This window comes from Herpailurus yagouaroundi, unplaced genomic scaffold, assembly GCF_014898765.1.
Source record: "Herpailurus yagouaroundi ecotype Mexico unplaced genomic scaffold, PumYag 100, whole genome shotgun sequence".
Classification (NCBI taxonomy): Eukaryota; Metazoa; Chordata; class Mammalia; order Carnivora; family Felidae; genus Herpailurus; species Herpailurus yagouaroundi.
The window spans coordinates 78,881,595-78,906,434 of NW_024412391.1; the positions used below are offsets into that span (position 1 = coordinate 78,881,595).

The 24,840-nt window shown below is 35.4% G+C and overlaps 1 protein-coding gene and 1 long non-coding RNA gene across 2 annotated transcripts in view; one reads left to right on the forward strand and one right to left on the reverse strand.

The window, feature by feature from the left end:
* RSBN1L (round spermatid basic protein 1 like) overlaps positions 1 to 24,840 on the reverse strand; it is a 67,949-nt gene that overhangs the window by 10,189 nt on the left and 32,920 nt on the right. The window contains exons 3-4 of the mRNA XM_040472835.1: positions 16,365 to 17,005; positions 82 to 219 (exon numbers count right to left, since the gene is read on the reverse strand). Of these exons, the coding sequence (XP_040328769.1) occupies positions 82 to 219; positions 16,365 to 17,005 (779 nt within the window). The remainder of the gene's footprint in view (positions 1 to 81; positions 220 to 16,364; positions 17,006 to 24,840) is intronic.
* On the forward strand, positions 12,577 to 13,454 carry LOC121028825 (uncharacterized). The gene is made up of 2 exons (XR_005789453.1): positions 12,577 to 12,635; positions 13,044 to 13,454. It is a non-coding gene; the product is annotated as an uncharacterized LOC121028825 (long non-coding RNA).

Below are 24,840 nucleotides of genomic sequence, written 5' to 3' on the forward strand. Positions count from 1 at the left end.
TTCTGAAACAACCATGATTTGTGTCACCCGTAGTGTGAAAGTGACACCCACGATTTAGACTGCTTGATACTGTTTTCTTACTTTTAAAAATGGTGAATCTTCCAACATGTCAAGGAACTCAGGGAAGTAATCTCCCACTTCTTCATCAACTGCTCCCACCAAGCTGATCTGTCGCATTGGGCCAGCTCTGTAAGTACCGTGAGAATATGTTCTTTTTACCTGAAGGATATGGATTTAATTAAAAGTTACACATAAGATAATGTTTACTATCATTCTGTAACACTAAATTATACTGAGAACATAAGAACATAATGTGAGGTAAGCAAAACAAAATAAAAGCCTTTACAAACAGTTAAAGAAAAAAAAAAAGCATGAAAAAAAATCCATACTAAGGCAAGCTATTTTACCTTCTCTAGCTATTCCTACACACTGCTTATAAAACCACAGATGAGATCAACAGCATAATTCTAGACACTAACTTCTCACAATAGTTAATTATATGATCTATAAGGCCAATTAAATTATGTTAAAAAGTTGTATACCAGTTTTTCCTAAATGCCTCATATCTTTTTATTGGAATTTCCCCCTGAAATGTTACATTTATCTGATACCAGTGGTTTATATGTCTGAAAGGCCACCAGGAATGATTTTCCCTTCTAGATCATACCATATTACCTAGGATCCAGTTTATTTTTATGATTAACTCTGATAAAAACTACTAGAGATTGAGAATCTGGAGTCCTAGGTTCCAACTCTACCTTTGCTATCTACCAGCTATGTGACCTTCAGAAATCACATAAATTCCTTGAGTTTTAGTTTCCTTAAGTGGAATGATTTACGTCAGATTGCTGAAGAACACTTAACAATTATATAAAGCTATAAAGCCACCTGCACAATGCTAGCAAATGGGCGGCATTCGAGTATCAAGTGAAATAAAACCCACACCTCAAGAATCTTGGTACTTGAATTCTGACAAGCACATTTAAATTTTTTTTTTCAACATTTTTTTTATTTATTTTTGGGACAGAGAGAGACAGAGCATGAACGGGGGAGGGGCAGAGAGAGAAGGAGACACAGAATCGGAAACAGGCTCCAGGCTCTGAGCCATCAGCCCAGAGCCTGACGCGGGGCTCGAACTCACGGACCACGAGATCGTGACCTGGCTGAAGTCGGACGCTTAACCGACTGCGCCACCCAGGCGCCCCTGACAAGCACATTTAAATCCTGCAAAGAAATCTATGCCATTTCATATCCTAATGGGAGTAAACAAAAATCTTTATAAGGCAAAACAACTTCCTTTCATAAACTTTAAGCAAAATCCTAATTATCTTTTTCATCTCTGGATTAGTTTGGTGGGCACTAAATTTAGGGAGATCAAAGTATCTCACTTTGCCTGGGTCTATGGCAGTTTTAAAATTCAAAGTCCTATATATCTCAAGAGGCAAACCTGGAATGGTTAGGCTTTTGTCACATCATGGATACACTCTTAAAAGATATTCACATCACAAATCAAATTCCTATTATCACAGATGGCACAGATAGTCTTATGTACCCAAGAATGTAAGCCCTCCACCCCCATATTTAAAAAAAAAAAATGACAAAAATTCCATCACAACAGATTAATTTGACTCAAATACTAGAGAATTTCACTTCATTTTTATTATAATCAGCAAAAGCAATTAACAATGATACGTTAATTCCTTAATAAGTTTATTTACCAGAATTCCAAGTTTAAGTTTTGATTAACTGTCAAAAATTCACTTCTTAGAACCATAACACACTCTTCCAATCCTCAAGTTAAAAAAAAATTGGAAGTTCTGTGTCCCCATTTTGTACTCATGATTTCATCTTTTTTCCTGTATCCCAAAAGTTCTTAGCATCTTCAATACTGAGAGAGCTAAATGTTAAGATCTGACTGTACTCTAGAGGTTCTAGATGGTTACATGTACTAACAGTACTACAAGAAAATTAGTCATCAGTGTGCATTCTGAAATGTAGTCTAACAAAGCTAAAGGTTATTATCAATTCAAAATTAAGCAAATTTACCAGAGCGGACATAACAGGTGATTCTGAGTTTGTGGCTTCAGTTTTGGATCTGCATATGATTGTATTAACAGACCTCATGGCCATTCAGTGAAATCAGACTTAACACTGCAAAACTCAAATTTTCCAAGTGCTTTGAAATACATTATTTGACCTGTAAAAGTCACAGTAAGATAATAATATTTCCACTTCAAACCAAATTTCTGTGCCTCAAATCTCCTTAATTTGTTTAACTCAGATAACTCATCTAAATCATTAACTAGTTCTGGGGCGCCTGGGTGGCTGAGTCTTAGGTTAAGCGTCTGACTTCGGCTCAGGTCATGATTTCACAGTTTGTGAGTTCAAGTCCCTCCTCAAGCTCTTTGCTGACAAGCACAGAGCCTGGAGCCTGCTTTGGATTCTGTGTCTCCCTCTCTCTCTGCCCCTCCCCCACTCGCCCTCTGTCTCCCTCTGTCTCTCTCTCTCAAAAATAAATAAAACATTAAAAAAACTTTTCTAATTATTAACTAGTACTAACAAAGCCAAAATCAAGGAAGTCCTTGCCACCCAGCTTGTTCATTCTATGACATCACATTATCAACAACAATCAACTGAATAATTGGGGCAGTGACTCAATGATCAACTAAATAATTTGGGAAGGAGGAATCTTCAACAATCAAATTCTTCTAAAATACTAAGCACAACTCAATTTATGAGCTCTCCTAAAGAAATGGGCACTTTGAACATACTTTTCAAGAAAAGTCAAATGGGTGGATGGTCCACTGGACTTTCTTTCCAAGTGCAAAAATTAAATGTGTGCATATAAAAGATAACACCAAGAAAGAATGCTCTTTAATGTGAATGTTAGGAATCAAAGATAATCTTCTCTGAGGAAATGTAAATATGAAACCATAACAATTTATGTAATAGGTAAAAACAGGTCTTACTATACTTGAAATAATTTTTTTCGCAAATAACTGAGGTAGTTTTCTGAGTTCTACCTAGCAGTTGCCATGCAATTCAAATTGCTTCCATCCTACAAAAAACAAAAACCTACTAAAAGCATTATTGAACTATAGAGAAGACGGGATAAATACAGTAATCAGAAAACCAGAACTAATTACTAACAAATTTAACATTCAGCCCTCTTAAGAGTATAATTTCTGTGTTTAAATGTTATGTAAAAATGTATCATTTAGTAACTGAAAAAATGGGTAAAGCTTCTTGGATGATAATATTAAAGATAAATGATAATGTCTTATCTTATAACTTAAGTACTTCACTAACTGACTTAACCAGATGTTAACCAGATGTTATCTTAGCCTAGAATGATTATTAATTGAAAGGAACATACTGACCTAGTCATCTCATTTCATTCAAATTACCTTTACATTAATTTCTAAGTTATAAACGTTGTTGTTTGTTTAAAACTAAAATGAAACGTGCTCGCTTTGGCAGCACATACACTAAAACTAAAATGAAACACATCTAAATTAGTACAGACTAATTAAAAACTATCAAAAACTTTAACATGATACATTAAATAAATTAGAACAAACTTGAGTCCCCCTCCCACCATTTCTATTTTGAGGCCACCTAAAAAGAGGCTATATCTTTTGATGATGTTTTAAAATATGGTCCTATTATAAGTCATAAATATTTCAAAAGATAATTGGGAAAAACTAAATTTTCAAGAGTAAAGTAATGTAGACTCTAGTCGTCAGCTTATAATCTTAAATATTGTATTTGAATCTTTATAGTTCTTGTCACCTCATGGCAAAATACATATATATTATATATGAAATTTACTTATATACGTAATTTGCTATAATAAAAGTACAGGTCTCTCTCCTTTTCACCAAAATGTGCTAAAACTGTAAAATACATCCTATTTGTCTATTAAAACCACACAGGTAAATTCTACTAAAAGTATGGTCTTTATATAAACTATGTATACTTATCTATCACGTTCAAAAACAAACAGTAATTTTCTTCTGAAACATTTATTCTCCAAATATTAAAGATAATACTCTGATAATACGATGGATACAAATATATTTAAATTTAAAACTAAATTTTAAAAATTAAACTGAAGTCATCAAAATCTTACAAAATTTCACAAAAGTAATTTTGTGAAAGCAATCTTTTAAAATACACTGTAATATAACTTTTAATTATATACCACTTAACTTTGTAATTTCACAACCCAATATTCAAACATAGACTAAATTAGTCGGAATCACTAATTTAATGTTTTAAACATGGCATATTCCACATAATAATGCATTCAAATTCAAAAAGTATGTATCTCTTGATAAAATATACAGATGGCACTTAAGTGGTTACAACAAAATGTAAGAATATGATAAACACACCTTTCACAAAAAAATGTAAGTACCTCTTGATTTAGAGGACACCTATTTTACTGCAATACTACATAGCAAATATCTATTCTTACATGGAATGAAATTAAACCTACAATATCATAAGATAAAAAGCTTCAACTCTCCAAAAATCATCTATTTAACAATTATAACTAAAGGGCAGTGGGAGTTGAGGGGGAGGAAACAGGTAAGGTTCTAAAGAATCTCTGCAGAGCCAAAATAAATGCCATAAAACCATGACTCATAAAAGGGTCTCTTCTGACATATGTTTCTACATTAGGCACAATCCTAACTAATCTCTAAAATCATAATGGATAAGAAATCACAAATGTGAAGTGGGGAGCGGTGACAAGAAGCAGGCATACATATTTGCAACTCCCCTAGCATGCATTAGAGCATCAGAATGACAAACCTAGACTGAAAACAGAGTTAAATTGTATTGCATATGCTTTTAAAAAGGGTATTTTCATTAAAATCTTGGCACCTAAAACTATGGGCTTCCATTATCTAGAAAAACCACCTATCTGAAAAATATCACATCCTGATGACACTGGATATGAGATTACTTTATTTGCTTTGACTCACTTCAGTAAACAGTAGTCAAGCCATCAGTTTTCTGATGCAGTTAAAAAGTTTACTAGAAAATATCAAAACGTGTCACTGCTTTAAAACAAATCCTATATGCTAAAAGAAAAATGCATTGTTACAAAGAGTACACATATTTTTCCTCTCAATTTAGGTACACTCAAACGACAACACAATAAAAGATAGAAATGACATTTTTGCTTATATTTAAATAGTTAAATTAAGCTCATCTTTAAAAAGTGCCTGTTAGAAGCAGATGGAATATTTTTAATCTAAATCTCCTCCCTATAGCTCCCTTCACCGCCGCCCCGCCCCCGCCCCGGCAAAACCTACCACCATCATGATTGCATGTTTACCTTTCCCCTCTCATATTCTTTATAAATGTTATAAAGGGAAAGAAAAATCAGGAATAGGAAACTTCTTGTACCCAATGCCTGTTTAAGTGTCAAAAACAAAATCTAAGAAGTTCTGGTTAACAAGAAATGAACTGTTTAATTAAATCATGTTTAAATCGAAATCCTATTCATTATTCCTCATGAAAAGTAATCTTTAAAATAAATGAACAAAAAGAAGACCTTATGATTCTGAGGTCGGCCTGCTTACAAAAAGAAAAAAGTAGACTTTCTGACAAGAAAAACACAGTCAAAAATAAATCCGTAAGACTCAAAACTGTTTTATGTATAAAAATGGCTACAAGGGAAGAAGCAAATATGGTAATAAGTAATTAAAAAAAAACATGAAGAATGACTCATTTGAAACAACTTGCTGTTTCCTAAAATATGTTTCTTGATATGCCAGCCCCTGCAAAGAGGATTCTATCCAGTCCAATAAATTTCGGAAACTCTTCCATGTGGGAGGTTTACCACACACAGGGACTATTAGCATTTCTGTGAGGTCTCAAGGTAAACATAACTTATTTGACCCAGCCTTACACAAACTATTCTGGCTTCAAAACCAGTTTTTCTCATACTTGTTTTAGCATGCCTACCAACATCCTGAGATAGTAGTGGTTCCACAGAATAATAGTGAGCCATAATAAATACAGAAGATATTACAGATGTTCCTAGCTAGCTAGTATCAGCATCAATCTGAAGAAAACACAAAAACAGGACAGTTATCAGAACCAAAAATTTAGGGGGTGAGGGCAGAAGAGGCTGTCAATTCTGCTGGGTGTTTTGAGGGGAGAGGGGGAAGGAGAGGGAAAGTCTTATTTAAAAAAAAAAAAAAGCTCATCCCATTCTTACTGAGGCAGATCTAAAATCTAACATAAATGAGTGTGCCACAAGGGGGAGCCATTCCCCATCACATCTGGCATATCCTTTCAAATCAAAATCTAACATGTAATGACATTTAGTCAACATTCTATTTCAAAAATATCCATGTAACTTCAACTAAAATAAGGATAAAAATATCATTATTCATTTTTAAAACAGTACAATAAAGGAAAAAGTCCCCTTTCTCATTCAGAGCACCTGGCATTTGCTACAGTAATGTTTTCCATAGATCTGCTGCTAAGCATTCAAGGAAGATGGGACAGGCACAAATGGTCAAAATAAAATTTTAATACAAATGCAGCCAATGGTTCAAAGATGGCATATCTAATCATTTTTACTGGCCTAAAACAGTGAATGACCCCAGCAAGAAGCCAACAAATGTTAACTGTCTCATTCTGCAGAGGGACAAAGCTTAACAAATCAGATCAGATTTAATAACTTTCACTACTAAGGTACCAGCCATTTAATCATGAGTTAACATCGTGACCTAAGTTATTTGATACAAACAACTCAGAACCAAGATGAAATAAAACCAGGATTCAGAGTTTGGGGAGGGGAAAGGTGGTCAGAAGATAAGTGCTCTGGTTTTCATATTCTCACAGCTCCAACCACAGTGTTCAGAGTATGTGCTGATTAAATACTGAGTGACAAGAAAGAAACCTCATTTATACCTTAACAGATAAAACTCCTGTCTTACTTGCCTTTTTGTCTTCTTACTATCAAATGAATATTTGAACAAAATGGAGATGGTAGAAAAACGAGGACAAATGTGGAGATTGCAAATGATGGCCACAAATTCTTCCCAAGCAATGCTCACTTTTTTAAACTTTTTTTTTTTAATGTTTATTTATTTTTGAGACAGAGAGAGAGAGAGACAGAGCATGAACAGAGGAGGGGCAGAGAGAGAGGGAGACACAGAATCTGAAACAGGCTCCAGGTTCTGAGCGGTCAGCACAGAGCCCGATGCGGGGCTCGAACTCACGGACAGTGAGATCATGACCTGAGCTGAAGTCGGACGCTTAACCGACCAAGCAACCCAGGCGCCCCTAAACTTTTTTTTAAATGTTTGTTTATTTTTGAGGGAGAGAGAGAGAGTGCAAGCGGGGGAGGGGCAGAAAGGTAGACACAGAATCCCAAAACAGGCTCCAGGCTCTGAAATGTCAGCACAGAACCCAACACCGGGCTCAAACTCACGAATCTCGAGATCACGACCTGAGCCGAAGTTGGACGGTTACCCGACTGAGCCACGCAGGCGCCCCTGTGTGCTCACTTCTAAGCAACATGACTGCACCAGTCCTATCATCAAGAAGTGAATCTGGGCCTGGCTATTTCACTTCCTTTGGCCAAGAGACATTAGCAAACCCAACAGAAGCAGAGGCTTGTGCACTAGGGATTGCCCTCTTTCTGCTCTGTGGAGTCCTGCACCTACCACCATGTGTATGAGCCTAGGCTAACCTGCTAGATGATGAGAGAAATGGGATCATCACTCCAGGTGACAGCACAACAACCACTGGACATTCAAGCAAGATCTCCTAAGACCAACTGACTTGCCAATCATCAGACACGTGAATGAAGCCATTCAGCCCCAGCCAACCCAACAAAGACCTTAAGAACTCTCCAGACAGCCCAAAGAATTGTGAGAAATCACTTTAAGCCATTAAGTTTTGAAGGTTTTGTTTGCTGCAGCAAAAGAACTGACAGGTTATTAACTTACAACAAAAATCCATGTATATATGTTTCTGTTCTCAAAAAGACTTTTATCATACACTTTGACTGACATTATATCACTAACCTCAGAGCCACAACACTACTGACATGACATGACCTACTAAAACAACATTATAATTCTACATGGTCTTTAAAATTTTCAGGCAACCTGCAAGGATACAGATGAAGATAGAAAACATAATTACACAAGTAAAAAGAATTCTAAAACCAAAAGAATTCAAAGACTAGGAGGTCTCGATCATCTGTCACTGCCTTGTGTGTGTGTGCGCACACTGTGTGTATACACACACACACATACACAAAAAATTTCAAATTAACACGTTTCAAGGATAAAGACTGAACAGGTGCAAAAATGAGTTTTTGTGAAAACTACAGAGTGATATTACAAAGATAAACACTATAAAGATCATAGGAATGGTTACATAATTTGTCATCTTTTACTTTCCACAGAATTGAGGACAAATGAATTTTGGTTGATCAGATTTTAATCAGGGAGGAAGGAAAGAAGGAAGAAGGGAGGGAAGGAAAGGAGGGAGATAAGGAAACAAACTAGTCTCATGAGGATGGACTTAGTTTGGGTTCCACAAGCCACTGGTAGTCAGGACCATCAGGTTGCACTATGAATAGGTGCAGTAACAATTTTATGTCAGCATATACAGCAGCCCTTGCTGGTAGTATTAATTCTCTGGGTCTGATCTAAACTTGGGCATATGAGGACCTATTTTAAGTTGAAACAGATGAGGTTTTTTTTTACATTTTAAGCTTCAATATTTGCACAGAGTACAATACTACGATACAAGGAAACATAAAATACATATTTTAACATTATTATACTGTTTTATCCACTAAAAAATAGTGCTAATTCATTACAGATACTCATTATCATGAATTTTTCTTTTGTTAAAATTTTTTAAAGTTTATTTATTTGAGAGCGAGCGCACACGCACATAGCACAAGCAGGGTAGGGCAGACAGAGAGGGAGAGAAAAAGAATCCCAAGCAGGCTCTGCACTGAAGGGCAAAGCCCAATGTGGGGCTCAATCTCATGAACCGTGAGATCATGACCTGAGTCAAAATCAAGAGTCAGACACTTTAAATGACTGAGCCACCTAGGCGTCCCTATCAACAATTTCTTTAATGCTGCTAAGTGCATTTTCCAAACTAAGATTAAAGAAAAACAGTAAAGGTTAGATTTGCATACTTGCTCTCTATTAACTCATTCAATTATCTCTTCTCACATGTTTCTAGATCTTTTGAATACTGCTTTTTGGACTGGTTTTCACTAAACCTGAGGTTTTTCAGAATATAAAAGGCAGAAAGAGGAATTAAAGGATAGTGAATTACAAAATTTTAAAATTCAAAACTTCTCTATAGATTTTCTTTCCTCCGGTCTGTAAAAAGTATTATCTCTCAACTATACCAGGCTCTAGTAAACCTAACCTATTGAACTTAGTTAATGAGAGGTCATGATCAAATCATCAAACTAGAACATGAATTTGGCTTTGTTTCCCACACCCTGTCTTTGTTATGGTTGATATTAAGTGAAACTACATTCCAACACTGATACCTCATTTTCTTCCTCCCGTAGAATACTACCATGCATGAGTCTAATAATGTTATCTCAACCAATTCTTTTGGTGAAGACAAATGCACATGGCAGGATGTAGGCTAATTCATTTGACATCACCAAAATATATAGCCTCACTATATGATTCTACTAATAAGCATGCTGCACAATAATGCCATAGGTAAAGGGAAGAAGGGTGCTGAAAGAGAAATAAGGTACAAGACATATTTTCAGTTTCTCAAGATGAGTGTTAATGTCATATTCTAAGAGGTACTCAGAACTTCCAAGTTCTCAAAAACAGTGATAAATAAAATGAAGTCCTCAAATACCTAGGAATGAATCTCAAAAGATGTGTAAGATCTGTAGGATGAAAAACAAAAAATATTATTGAGAGAAAATAAAAAACTAATGAAGGAAAATACCATGATCACAGACTGAAAGATTCAAAATTGTAAAGACATCAATTGTACCCAAACTTAATTACAACTTCAATGGAATCCCAATCAATATCCTAAGCAGATTTTTTGTGGTATCTGACAACTATAGAGTTTATACACAAATCTAAAGAGCCAAGAAAATCTTGAAGAACAGCAAAATTAATACTCTACTAGATATCAAGAATTATTATAAAGTTATAGCAACTAAGACAAAAATAAGGAAATCGGAAAGAGCCCAGAAATGCACACCATATATATGATTCAGCTGATTTATGGCTAAGAGGACATTGCAATGTAGCATGGAATGGGTGCCTTTTCGATAAATGATCATGTCCATTGAGTACTTATATGAAAAAATATGAACCCTGATGGTGACCTCATATCATATACAAAAATCTATTCAGAAGAACTGTAAATTTAAATGCAAAAGATAAAACAATAAAAGCTTCCAGAAGAAAACTTCAGAGAATACATTAATGACCTGGGTTAGGCAGAGATTTCTTAAGCAGGACACAAAAAGCACTAATCATAAATGGGAAAAAAAAAAAAAACCCTTATAAATTAGATTACATTAAATTAAGAACTTCTAGTCATCAAAGCACTCTTAAGAGTGAAAAGGCAAGCCTTTTTGAGTAAGAGGATATATGTGCAATACATATAATTGACAAGATTCTTATCCTATCCACAATATATTAAAAACTCCAACAACTCAATGAAGAAAAAAAAAAAAAAAGCCAGTAGGGAAATGTGCAAAAGAGTAAACTAGTTACTTTCAAAAAGAGGATATCCAATTGGACAATAATTATATAAAAAGGAACTTGACTTCCTTAGTCATCAGGAAAATACAAATTAAAACTACAATGAGATACTACTACACAGCCACCAGAATGGCTAAAATGAGGAAGACAGACACTACTGAGTGTAGCCAAAGATGTGGTACACTGCTGGTGGGAATGTACATTGGTACAATGACTTTGGAAAACCTGCAGTATCTAGTAAAGCTGAGCATGTGCATACTTTTTGATCCTGAAATTCTAATTTTATATACATAGCCAACAAAAACAAATACATATGCTCACCAAAACACATGTACAAAAATATTCATAGCACCCCTACTGTAATAGCCACAAACTGGAAACAATTCAAATATTCATCCATATTAAAAAGAACAAATAAATTGTGGTATGGTCATATAACAGAATACCATACAGCAATGAGAAAATAAACTGTTGTTACACACAAGATAAATGAATCTCACAAACATAAAGATAAAAGGAAGGAAGCCACACAAAACAATGCACATACTATTTGATTCTGTCACATAAATGTTCAAAAACAGGCAAAATTTATCTGTGATATTTGAAGTCAGGAGGTAGTTGCCTGGGTGCTTGTGTATGTGCTGGTGGTGGGGTGCAAAGTAGTGATAAAGAGGGGTTTGGAGAAAGCTCTGGCTACTAGTAATATTCTACTTTTTAAAATCTCGGTGTGTTCATTTAGTAAAGATTCATCAAGCTATGCATTTATAATGTGTGCATTCTGTGTATATATACTTCAATAAAAAGTTTATTTAAAAAATCGATTTAACAAAAGCTTAAAGAAGTTTATCTTTTACAAAAATTTTAACGAAAAACGAAAAATAAAACTATCATATCACTTCTGGGTATTTATCTCATGGAAATGAAATTACTGTCTTGAGTAGACAGATGCACCCCTATGCTTACTGCAGCATTATTTATAATAGCCAGGACACAGAAAAAGACACAATGTAAGTGTCCATTTGTGGATAAATGGATAAAGAAAATGAGGTGTATATAAGCATACAATGGAGTATTAGCCATTAAACAAAGAAGGAAATCCTGCTGATTCCAGCAACACAGATGGACCTTGCAGGTATTATATATTGAAATAAGTTCAGACAAAGAAAGACAAATACTGTATGATCTCACTTATATGTGGAATCTTAAAACAAAACACAAAACCAAGCTCATAGATCCAGATAAAAGATTGGTGGTTGTCAGAAGTGGGGTGGGAGGGGGTAAGAGAGGGTGAAGGTGGTCAAAAGGTGCAAGCCAATTATAAGATAAGTAGTAAGTCACCGGCATGCAATGTTCAGCATGGTGACTGTAATTAATAATACTGTATTTTATGTTTAAAAGTTGCTAAGAGAATAAAGCTTAAAAGCACTCATCACAAGAAAAAAATATGCAACTATGTGTGATGGTTGTTAATTTATTGTGGTCATCATTTTGCAATATATACAGATATTGAATCGTTAAGTTATATACTAAAACTAACATAATGTTCTACCTCAATTATTGCAATTAAAATTCTCAATAAAAGGGGTGCCTGGCTGGTTCAGTCAGTGGAACATGTGACTCTTGATCTTGGAGTTGTGAGTTCAAGCCCCATACTGGGCACAGAGATTACTTAAAAAAAAAAAAAATTAAAGTTAAGAAAAAAAGTTTTGAAAATCTCAATAAAGGAAAGGCAAGAAAGAAAGAGAGAGAAAGAGAAAGAGAGGGAGGAAGAAAGAAAACCTCATGTCCATTAAGCAGTTACTCCCAATTTTCCCTTTCCCCCAGGTCTTGGCAGCTACCAATCTGCTATTTCTATAGATTTACCTATTCTGGGTATTTCATGTAAGTGAAGTGATACAATATGTGACCTTTTGTGACTGGCTTCTTTCACTCAGCATGAGGTTTTAAAGGTTCACCCACACTATGTAACAGTATCTGTATTTCATTCCTTTTTATGGTTCAATAATATCCCATTGTGTGCATATATCATAATTCAGTGAACTCCTTATTTGTATATAAAGCATTTGTGGTAATTTTTGACCTTCAGTACTTGCTGAACTCCCTACCATAAATTAACACACTTTTAAGAATCCTCACTCAGAAGTCAGTTGTCACCTATTCAACAAAATGGAAAATTTTAATATTGCACTAAGTCACTATAACAACTCTCTTTGTATAACCTGTTAGTAGTCTATGAAATATTGCTAACAACAGCCTTGTGAATTAAGTAATATTATCCTTATTTTGTAGGTGAGAAATCGGAGACAAAGAGCTGAAGTAGCAGGCTAGTGTCACAGTGGGTAAACGGCAAGATCCTGACTAGACCCCTTCTCTTTCCATCCACCCCACATCAGAGTTCAACCAGCTATTCACACTAACCCAGTCACAACTCACTACAATGACTGTAAGATATCACTACAAATTAAATTTTGAAGAGAGGTTCTCACATTCAGGACAAGAAAAGGCTCAAGTTACAAACTGGTTTAGCTCTAAATACATGTTTATAACTTAGTCTCTGTAATTCATAAAGCATTTTCCCAAATAAAAACCTATACAAATGGTTAAATAATTTCCTGGAGGGATACCACAAATTAGGTTAAGAGATGGGGGTTTACTGGGAAGAATCAAGAAACCAGAAATAAAAATAAGCTACAAAAAGTATACTCATTTCTCTCCTATTTGCTCTTTTTTGGATTCCGTTCAGTTTCAGATAGCTAGCGCCTAAGAACAAACACAAGGCTACCTGCCCCAGTCGGCAGCAAACAACTTCTTCCTTGGTTTCCTCATTTTGTTGTTTTTATAATGTTTTTATTTATTTTTGAGTGAGAGAGAGAGACAGAGCATGAGCCTGGGACGGGCAGAGAGAGAAGACGACACAGAATATGAAGCAGGGTCCAGGTTCCAAGCTGTCAGCACAGAGCCTGATGCAGGGTTCAAACCATGGACCATGAAATCATAACCTGAGCTGAAGTCAGACATTTAACCAAAACTGGGCCACCCAGGCGCTCCTCAGATACCTCGTTCTTAAAAAAACAAGAAATACCAAATGAGCAGTTCAAAGTAGCTCTTTGCTGGATATTCTTCCCCCCACCACAGGAATGACTCAATCTGGAGGATCTTGGGGCAGTGAAACATGGACCTTGCATAGGCAGCTTCCTGCCAGTAACTATAAAGCTAAAGAGGTAAAACCTGTCCTTGCAGCTGACAGATCATATAGGGGCGAGAGCCACAGCTGGTAACCAAGAACTCTAGCATCTGCCTAGCGTTTCCTCTATGTAACATGTATTATACCAAAACCTGGATAGGTAATGAATGGTAGGTGGCTCTTCAGGTACCCGCAACACACAACCTGGCCACCCAGTGGCACAATTAATGAGTCCCAGTATCTCATTTTAATTCATAACAAAAGCACTTATTACACAGTAACATGAAAATTCTTGTTTAATAAAAAATTCCTAATTTGAAAGAAAATGTATTTGAGAGCTATTTGAAAAGCAAATGTATTATGACATTTGAAAGATTACTGAAATAAACTTGCATAGCATGGCAGCAAGAAAGTTTGTGATATAATGAAAATAAGTGGGATTGGAAGTCAAGAGGCCGAGCATAAAACCTAGCACTTAGACGTATAATAAATGACAAGTGAATGATCTAGTACCAAAGGACTATGGGCAAGTTATTTCTTCTCTCCCTATTTCTAAAATTAGATTGTAATAAGGCTTAAATGAGTTATTACATTTGTGTTTAGAGCAGTTCTTGGCACAGAACTATTTATTGACTAAATAGTAGACACTATTACTAGATACTAATAGATACTATCACTAGTTCCACCACGAGACAGAGGTGTAATCTCAGACAAGTTACTAACCATTCTAGAATTCTATAAAATGACAGTGCTAATAATAGATGCTCTATAGTTCCCCTTCAGCTCTAAAAGAATATTTACATTCCGATTCTCAAACATGTTACATTAAGGAGTATCTTCCCACAGGCACATTAAAACTTTAAGTACTACTGTATTTTCCAGACAATAGTATATTACAGAATATATACCAAACATACAGTGGGGGAATGGGGCTTGGACATGTGGATATGACTGGACGTACAGACTATCACTTAAGGTAGAGACTGTAACTTAAACACATATCACAAAAAGAAATATACTCAGAATAAGTAAAACAGTTCTGGATGAAGATTGAGGAGATTGTGTTCTACTCCTGACACTGCTACCAAACTTAAAATAGTAAATTACTCCTATCTATGTTTGTTTGCTTATCTGTAAGGTGAGAAAGGTTGCAATACATGATCACTAAGATCTCTTTGGGACTTTTTTCACTTTTTTCCTTCTTTCCAAACTAGCATAATGTCAATTATTACTTAGAAAACTGGGAACTTTAGCACCCATAAATATGAAAAGTTGGCTGATCTCCTGGCCTAAGCAAGCAGTCCCTGATCTGAGAGTGGGTGCAAATGGCAATGGCCTTTTATTATTTTTTTTAATGTTTGTTTGTTTATTTATTTATTTATTTATTTATTGAGAGAGAGAGAGAGAGAGAGAGAGAGAGAGAGACACACACACAGAGTGAGCAGGGGAGGGGAGAGAGAGAGGGAAGGAGAGAGAATCCCAAGCAGGCTCCTCACTGTCAGCATACAGCCCAATGTGGGGCTTGATCCCACGAACCATGAGATCATAACCTGAGCCGAAATCAAGAGTCAGATGCTCACCTAACTGAGCCACCCAGGCACCCTGGCAATGACCTTTTAGATGAGCCCACATTCACTTTCAAGAGCCAGTGGATTTGATTTTGCCTCTGCTTTCTAAAATAATGTACATTCTATACCATAGAGAAGGGCAGGAAAAGGAAATTAGCTCAATAAATGCACTGATACACTAACCTTCTCACATAATTGCAGAATTAACGGATTCCTTTGTATGAAAATATATTTAATAGCCAACATTTACTCAGCACCTACTATGTGAAGGATCCACTGGTAAGTACTTTTAAGATAGAAAACAAGATAATTTTAAGTGATCTTTAGGTAAGAGTACTGCTGTAGGGGCTGGAAAATACATGGCTACATCCATCACATTTCTTTCATTTCCAAGATAAATCCTTGCAAAAAAGGAAAACAGAATCTTATTTCATTATCTCTAAGAAAAAAGAGATTAAGTAGAATCTGAAATTTATTTTTTTATATTACTTATTTTTTTTTTTTTTGAGAGAGAGAGAGCATGGAAGGGGAGGAGAGGCAGAGGGGGAGGGAGAGAATCTTAAGCAGGCTCCATGCTCAGCACAGAGTCTGACACAGGACTCAATCCCCCAACCCTGGGATCATGACCAATGATGGAATCAAGAGTGAGACACTCAACTAAGTCGCCCAGGCACCCTAGAATCTGAAATTTAAACTCTTATGTTCACATCAGGACAGTAATTTATTCTTAATATTCCCAAAAGTTGTCATTATAGTCTTACCTTTTTATTTCAAACCCACAGCAAAATAAAAAACAGAAATTTGTTTAAAACATGTAACTAAAAGTTAAAAAAAACCCAAAACCTAAAAACCTCTTACCTGAGCATGAAAATTGGACATAGTCGTTGTCTCTATATCCTTCTTTCCTAATATCTCCATTTTCACTGGTGAATTGGGAAAATTAAATGAAAAGTAGTCTAAAAAGTCAGGTAAATAAGTAGCTGCCCCATGAACAATACCCATTACATAGAAAGCTGCAGAGTTTTCATTTTCACTGAACACTAGACCCACAAACTCTTCTGCAAACCTCTCCATCTCCACAGGAGACAGGTGGGAGAGTTCATTACTGTAGGCGTGGATAACAGATGCGCCTCCATTAGGCTGGTGCTCAATATGAATGAGCTGTTTGAACTCCAACGTGTCCAACCTTTTGAGGTTATTCTGAACCCGTGGCTCCTTTAATGAGACAAATGGAAACTCACTGTTCTCTGGAATTTTGGAATCATAGTTCTTGGTATCCAAATTCTTTCCACTGTAATCCTTTACATTATCATTTAGGATGCCTTTGGCTTCTTGATCTTCAACATCAGATAGCAATCCTGAGCAGATGGTTTGAATAGATTTGCTATACATTTTTGGACGCTTCCGTTTTTCATTCTCTTTGTGTTTCTTTTTCTTTTTCTTCTTTACTTTTTTAATTTGTAAGTCTTCTGCATTTGTTTTTGGTTTCTCCTTCCCACCTGTTGAGAAAAAAAAATTTTTTAACTCCATATTTTAGTTACTTAAAAATCATACTTAAGGAACTATTGTACAATAAATAAGCAAAGTTTACTCAGATTTAAGTTTGTATCTGGGACTTGTTTTACACAATATTGATAAACATAATTTAGTCAATCTCCTTCCCTCTCTACACACACACACACACACACACACACACACACACACACACACACACGAAGGCCTACGACAAATTTGTACCTATCGCGCATGGTACCATTCTGACATGTAGCAGACGTTCAATCACTGTTTACTGAAGTAATGAATGGATATTTTAGAAACCTTAATCTTCAAATTTAAATGTAAAAAATCAGAAATAGGAAATTGAACAGAGATCAGTCAGATGTTTCCCACTGACACATATCATCATTTTAATGCATCTAAGTTATTTAAAAATTGCATGTAGTCAAAAGACTTATAAATCACAAAGGGAGAGAACTATTTGCATTGTATGAGCAGCAACAAACACAGCAATTCCTTAGCTTTTTACCATATTTCCTCCTTACTATTCTTGCATCTAAAATGGACTATTTTAGAGGTCCACTAGATTTTGCAAAGTCCCCAATGAAGACCCAATAAGGCAGCATAAAGGAGATGACAAAATTAGAATAATTTCACATGTCCTATAAGCATAAATGATACCCATGTACTAGTAAAGAGATGAATAAAAAAGTAAAACATTTAGGGATTATAACCATATACATTAATAAGCTTCTGTAACTAAAGTCAGGTAGATTCTGAGTCCAGAAATTTAGAACTCCAAAAAATACAAGAGTAATGCACAGAGGCTATACAGCTATAGACTAAGTGTACATATAAATGTGTAATTTTATCAATATATTTATTTCTGTACAGCAAGAAAAATAGGAGAAAGCAAACATCTTCACAATAAAGTATTATGCTGGGGCATCTGGGTGGCCCAATAGGTTAAGTGCCAGACTCTTTATATATGCTTAGGTCATGATCTCACAGTCCTGAGATTGAGCCCCGTGGCAGGCTCTACACTGAGCCCTCTCTCTCTGCCCCTCCCTCATTTGTGCTCTTTTCTTTCTCTCAAAAATAAATAAACTTAAAAAACATACTATGCTTCCTAAGATAGTATGAGAAAGCCATATGCTAAGAGTTAAGAAGAAAAAGCATTCACTGTTTCTACCTGTTATTTCACTTTTATAGACAACCTGTTATAAATTAAACCTTCCCAATCTGTTTCCTTACCTAAATTTTTCCATATGCACATATGGCTTTTATTCCTTTCTGTCTCCAGTGAGTGAGATGTCCTGCCTACTTTTCAAAAATAAGTCCCTCCCACCAACTCCAAAAACCCTTACAAAAATAGTTCCCTATCCTCTTCTTTTGATCAAACTTCTCAAAGCAACCATCTATGCTGAGGTCCTTCCATTTATTACCTTATTCTTATCCCTTAAATTCTAAGTCTGCTTCAGTCTACTCAAATTTACTTTCCCAGAATGTTCAAATACTAAATCCAATGATATTCTCTCAATTCATTCTTCCTGATCTCTCCAAGCTTTAACAGAATTATCCAGTTCATCCTTGATTTTTTGCTTCTTTGACATTACTTCCTTGCTAATTTTTAGTTTAAAAGCCTCATGACTGTCTTTCATCCTGAATGGTGGAGTCATATTAACCTTTCTATAAATTTTATATATTGTTGGATATTTACCCTTTAAGTAAACTGCTTTGAAGGGTTCTCAATGCCTACCAAATAAAATACAACCTCCTCAATATGGAATCCAAAGACAATGCTCTCAGGACAACTGGACAGCTCAGTTGGTTAAGTGTACGACTCTTGGTTCTAGCTCAGCTCATGATCACTCTCACAGTTTGTAAGATCAAGCCCTGTCTTGGGCTCTGTGCGTGAAGCCTGCTTGGGATTTTCTCTCTCTTTGTCTCTCTGCCCCTTCCCGGCTTGCTCGCAAGCATGTACTATGTCTCAAAATAAAAAACAAAAAACAAAAACAAAAAAAACCAGACAATGCTCTCAAGTACTTCATTCTCTAGTCAATGTGTACTCCTTACAATTTCTAATAAAACACTTAGCCTGTGTTGTCTTTCTACTACTTGCAAAGACATCTCCTCTTCTGAAAATACCCTTTTCCTACCCAGCACATCTGACCTCTTTCTTACCATTCTTTAAAGACAACTCATGTCATTTTCTTCATTTTGCTTTCCCTCTCTAGTTGGAATCACTTCATTCTAAATTCATATAGGGGCACTTGGGTGGCTCAGGTTCCTGGCTCTCTCTGCCTGACTCTTGGTGTCAGTTCAGGTCATGATCTTTACGGCTCATGAGTTCAAGAGCCACATCAGGCTCTGCACGGACAGCGTGGAGCCTGCTTGGGATTCTCTCTCTCTGCCCCTCCTCAGTTCTCTCTCTCCCTCAAAATAAATAAAAACTTTAAAATAAATAAATTCATATAGGGGCGCCTGGGTGGCTCAGTCGGTTGAGTGGCCGACTTCGGCTCAGGTCACGATCTCGCGGTCCGTGAGTTCGAGCCCCGCGTTGGGCTCTGTGCTGACCGCACGGAGCCTGGAGCCTGTTTCGGGTTCTGTGTCTCCCTCTCTCTCTGACCCTCCCCCGTTCATGCTCTGTCTGTCTCTGTCTCAAAAATAAATAAACGTTAAAAAAAAAATAAAAAAATAAAAAAAATAAATTCATATAGTTATTTTTTTCACTCATAGGATACCTGTATATCACGTCCTTCCACATACTATATGAGCGAAACAAGTAACTTTTATATGAATTATAAGAAAGAGTTAAGTGATACTTTCCCCCCTAGCCAGGCATTGTATTCCTCATGACATTTAATACATTGCTGCAGATGAACATTTAATAAATCCATAAATGAAGAGATTTCTCTCACCAATAAACTAACTGAGGTCTGTGGGTTTTTTCCTTGTCCCTCCTTCAGCCAAAGTTTTCCACAATATAAATACCACTAAATCCTAATCTTGGAAACAACAAACATAAAAATTCTCTTAATAGCAATTCTAAAAAAGGGAAATTTAATGTTAACTTGTAAAAATTCATTACTTCTAAAAATTTATAAATATACAATGAAGACCAAATTGGTATAATTATGTAAAGCAAAAATAAAAATCTTTCAACATTACTGATTACATAGGTTTGTAGAGCCATAAAATGCAAAGTGTTAATTCTCTAATGTCTACACGTAAATAAATGAATATATTAATAAACTCATACTTGCTACCTAGGAATGAACTATCAAAACATTAGATTTAATTTAATATTTATGAACAAAGTTAATAATGAAAAAATTTAAACAGGGAGTTAATCAGCATGAAAAGATAAAATAGGTATATATATGTAAGCAAAATCCAAATGCATCAAGGAAAAAAAGCAGTGAATTAAAAAATTATAACTTAAGGGGAGTCTGCGTGGTTTCAGTCAGTAAGTGTTTGACTCCTGCTCTCAGCTCACGTCTTGATCTCAGGGTCCTGAGTTCGAGCCCTGAGTTGGGCTCCACATTGTGTGTGGAACCCACTTAAAAAAAAACAAAAAACAAAAAAACAGAACTTAGTATTATATGCTGCTGAAGCGAGCTCCAAAAACAGAACTTAAAGTTTAAAAGGCCTAAGTACAGTAACTAAATGGAAAATATATATAAAGTTGCACAAATTAAATGGGCTGCCAAAATAAAGAATTTCATTTCAATGAAAATATAAGCTTCATATCCTATTACATTTATACCTAACACATGTTTAAAAAGTAAAATAGAAAATATCCAGCCATTAGAATCACATGTTACTTTGAAATGAATTAGGCACAACAGTCTATTTTCTATTCACAAGGATGAATGAAAGTAGTAACAGTATTAAATGGTCAGAAACTGAAAAATGCAAAATAATAAGAAATCAGTTGAGAGAGTCTTATAATGAGCAACAAGGAATTAAATTCCCAAGACAAAGTACTCTGTAATTAAACACTAAAGCGAGCACAGTATGCAGAAGAGACTTAACATAACATGGCTGAGACTGCTGGTCTTAGAAAGGCCTGCTTACAGGGGTGACCCTGGGCTGGTATCTGAGAAACTGGTACCTTGGGAATGTCCCCACAATTCCTTGGTAAGAGTGGCTCACTGCATCTAAACTTTCCATGCAAACAATATGGTTTACGTTGACACCTTTTTCCTTTTGGGAGCCTGGAATTGTACATGCTAGACAAAAGATGCCTATGTAACCAACCCCCAATAGAAACCTTCAGCATCGAGTCTTGAGTTTTCTGATAAACAACATTTCACATGTGTTTGTCACAATTCCTTGTTCAAAGAATTAAGCGCATCCTCTGTGATTCCACTTGGAGAGGACTCTTGGAAGCCTGTGCCTGATTTCCTCCAGACATTAATTACCCCATGTGCCTTTTCTCTCTACTGATTTTACTTTGTATCCTCCACTACGGTAAATCATAGCCATGAATACATCTATATGCTGAGTCCTACGAGTCCTCTCAGCAAATCATCAAACCTGGGGGTAGTGTTGGGGACCTCTGATGGACACAGGTAACATGCATTCTTTACAAACTGAGGCACTAGCATTCACTAGATGTATTTTTACATTCACTAGATAGATTTTTAAGGTTTTATATAATCTGTCACTCATTTCCTTTGTTAGAAAGACACGTGAAATGCAGTAGACATATAGGTAGACAATCTTTAAATACTTTAAGGAAATTAGACCATTTTGATTATCAATGTTCTTCTCTTACACCAAAAGTATTTAAAGCAACATTTCTCTAAATCCTGTGATTCTACAAATCAGACCTATGCTTTTTTTTAAAAGGATCGTGCATGCTTTTTTTTAAAGGATCGTGATACGTACCCATAACAAAAAGGGTTGTCAATTTGAACCCTCAAAAAGTATAAAAGAATAGGATTGATAAGGGACCTTCCCTCCACAGATCCATAGATCCATGAATATAGTGGACCCCAGACACACACACATACACAGAGCACCACAGACACACACACGCAACGAGAGCCAAAGAAAGATTCAATCAGAGAGAGGTACACACACACACACACACACACACACACACACACACACACACACTGCCAGAGAGGAGAGACCCTCACTTAAATACAGAAATAAACACACACCGAAACAGATACAGAAACAGCATGTATTGTTAATAACTAATTAAACAAAAACTTTAAAAAATCACAAATCTACTGGCATTAATTTCTACCACTAGAGTTAGTATATTAGTGTTAACAAAAGAAAAAATAAGGGCTGTCCAGAAAAATTGGATCTGATTTCGTATCTAATATGGGAATTAATATTTATATATAACTCATTATCATACATAGAAAAAAAGTAGTAATTAGCTATTTTCAACCTCTGGGTCTTAGGGGAATGACTTTGCTTGTTTTGCATGGCAATATTTTCACTCTTCCTGACATGAATTACCTACCTGTAACCTTTGGTATACTAGTAATAATCTTGGATATTGGCTTCTTTTAACCCTCATTCCCCTTGCTCACCAGCAAGCTTCTTTTATGTGCTATAATGATAAATATCACTCTCAAAAATACTATAATCGTAACACCTCTGTTCTTACAACTTTTCACAACATAAAAATGGCTGAAACATATAAGTATGCTCAGAAAAAGTAGGTGGTAGATGTTAAACATAAAAGGATAAGCTAAATCAGCTTATTTGTTCCTTTAAACTATTTCTCATAAAGCAAATAATCCTATTTTGTCAGTGAAAAACATTTACAAGATTTATGCACTAATAAAAATTTTTTAGCATGTATATAATTATGTGTTTATATACATAATCTAGTCATACTCAATCTCATGCAGTTTTTGATGAAAACCTGGAGGAAATGAGACTGGTGCAGAGTTAAGAGTTAGGATCTATTTTAGATGTCAAACACTGTCATTAAACAATCAATGCCTGTGTGTGCCATACTTTGTAACATTATCAGGAGAAAATAATACAGAGAGAAGAAACGTTGAAAGGAAAACAGGGCACAAAGGGCACACAGTAGTAAATACCAGCACACTGTCCCCACCAACAGATTCTGTTGTTGCTCCAGGACATCACCTCTCCCTGGCTATGATTCCACTAAGGGCTCTGAGCTGGGTGCCAATGCTTTCCAGGTGATGGCAGCAATAGCAGGGCAAATTGTTTCCACTGGATAATAACAAAAGCTAACACTTACTTGGTGCTTACAATGGGACAGGCACTATTTCCAAAATGAATCATGTTTTATTCACTTAATTATCTATATTTTACCTAGGGAGGAGATAATTTTGTTGTTGTTTTTCAATCACAAGAGTTAATCTTTCATACATGTTTACAAAAAAGATTCATATCCACTTAATGAATTATCTGTGGGCCAGAAACCATGGTTGGCGCTTCCTACCATACTTTACCTGATTTAATCTTCACAACCCTGTAAAGCAGTAATTACATTATTATTTACCTTCATTCTATAATTAAGTACATTTTCCCATGGTCATCTCAGAGGTCACTAAGATTCATTTCTAAAACTATCTCATTCTTCCCCTTTATCATTACTAGGTTTCAGTTTAGTTCAATTCAAAATTTTTCCTAAATTTTTCATGTACTTCAAAGTCAAGGTTACTATTGCATACTACTGAAAAATCTCCATTTTCTTAGGCTATTTTAAATTTTGTTTGCATATATAATCTCTAGATTCACATATTTCATATGAATGGTATGTAAGGAATCCAACATTCACCCAAGTGACAGGAATTTCCATCACTGTACATTCCATTGGATAAGAAAATGACTATCTGACTAAACCAGTAAAAAATGACTATTTGACTAAACCAGCAGGGTAAAGTTAAGTAAACACTTCAAGCATTAATCATTAGCACTAGAGTGGTCAGATTTGAGTCCCGCCTCAAAGGCTTGCAATCTAATTAGACAACACAGCTAACACACGCTGTCAAAAGAAATAGAATAAAAGGACCATGAACATTAACTAACCATCAACTTAAGCTCTGAACTGTTTCTTCCAAGGTCAAAAGAATTTTATTAAAAATGAAGTTCTGACAAGTAGAAAATAGCTCAAGAACATCTGGAAACATGACAAAGAATGAAATGAAAATACAGAATCTAATATTCTGTTTATCTTAAATAATATAAATTAACCAGTTACTTCATTACACATACAATGCTATAAGCTTTTCTTCCTAATGTATATAATGGTTTATTAACACATGAGTTCAACATCAAATTAATCAAAGTCAATGTATTCTGATCCGTAAATTCTCGACTTAACAGGGGCAGCAAATGAATTTGTAAGCTGTCTAGCAACCAAATTGCCATGGATTCTTCTTGCTATCTGACTGAATTTAAGACTGTTCTTACTTCTCTTCTACCACATATTTCCTGAAAGGGTTTAGATTTATTGATAGGATTAGTATTATTACTCAACCACCCAGCCCCATGTATAAACAGCAACTGAAAACAAACATTAACAGAGAAAAGGCAGGAAACAAAAACAGGATATTCTTTAGGTATGCAAGCAACACACAGTAAGAGTATACCTTCTAATTCAGCTCAGAGTAAATGATCCCTGTATGATACCAGACTTTGAGATGATGATTACTGTCAAATATTTTTAAGATCACTTCTTCTACCACCCATCCCTCTTGTACTAAAATTGTTTTAGTCTTTAGATGATCTAAACATGGGTAAATACTAGTAATGCAAACACAGAATTAAATAACCTATATTTAAGGAAACTAATAGTTTGATGAAGCTCAACCTTTACTACTTCTTC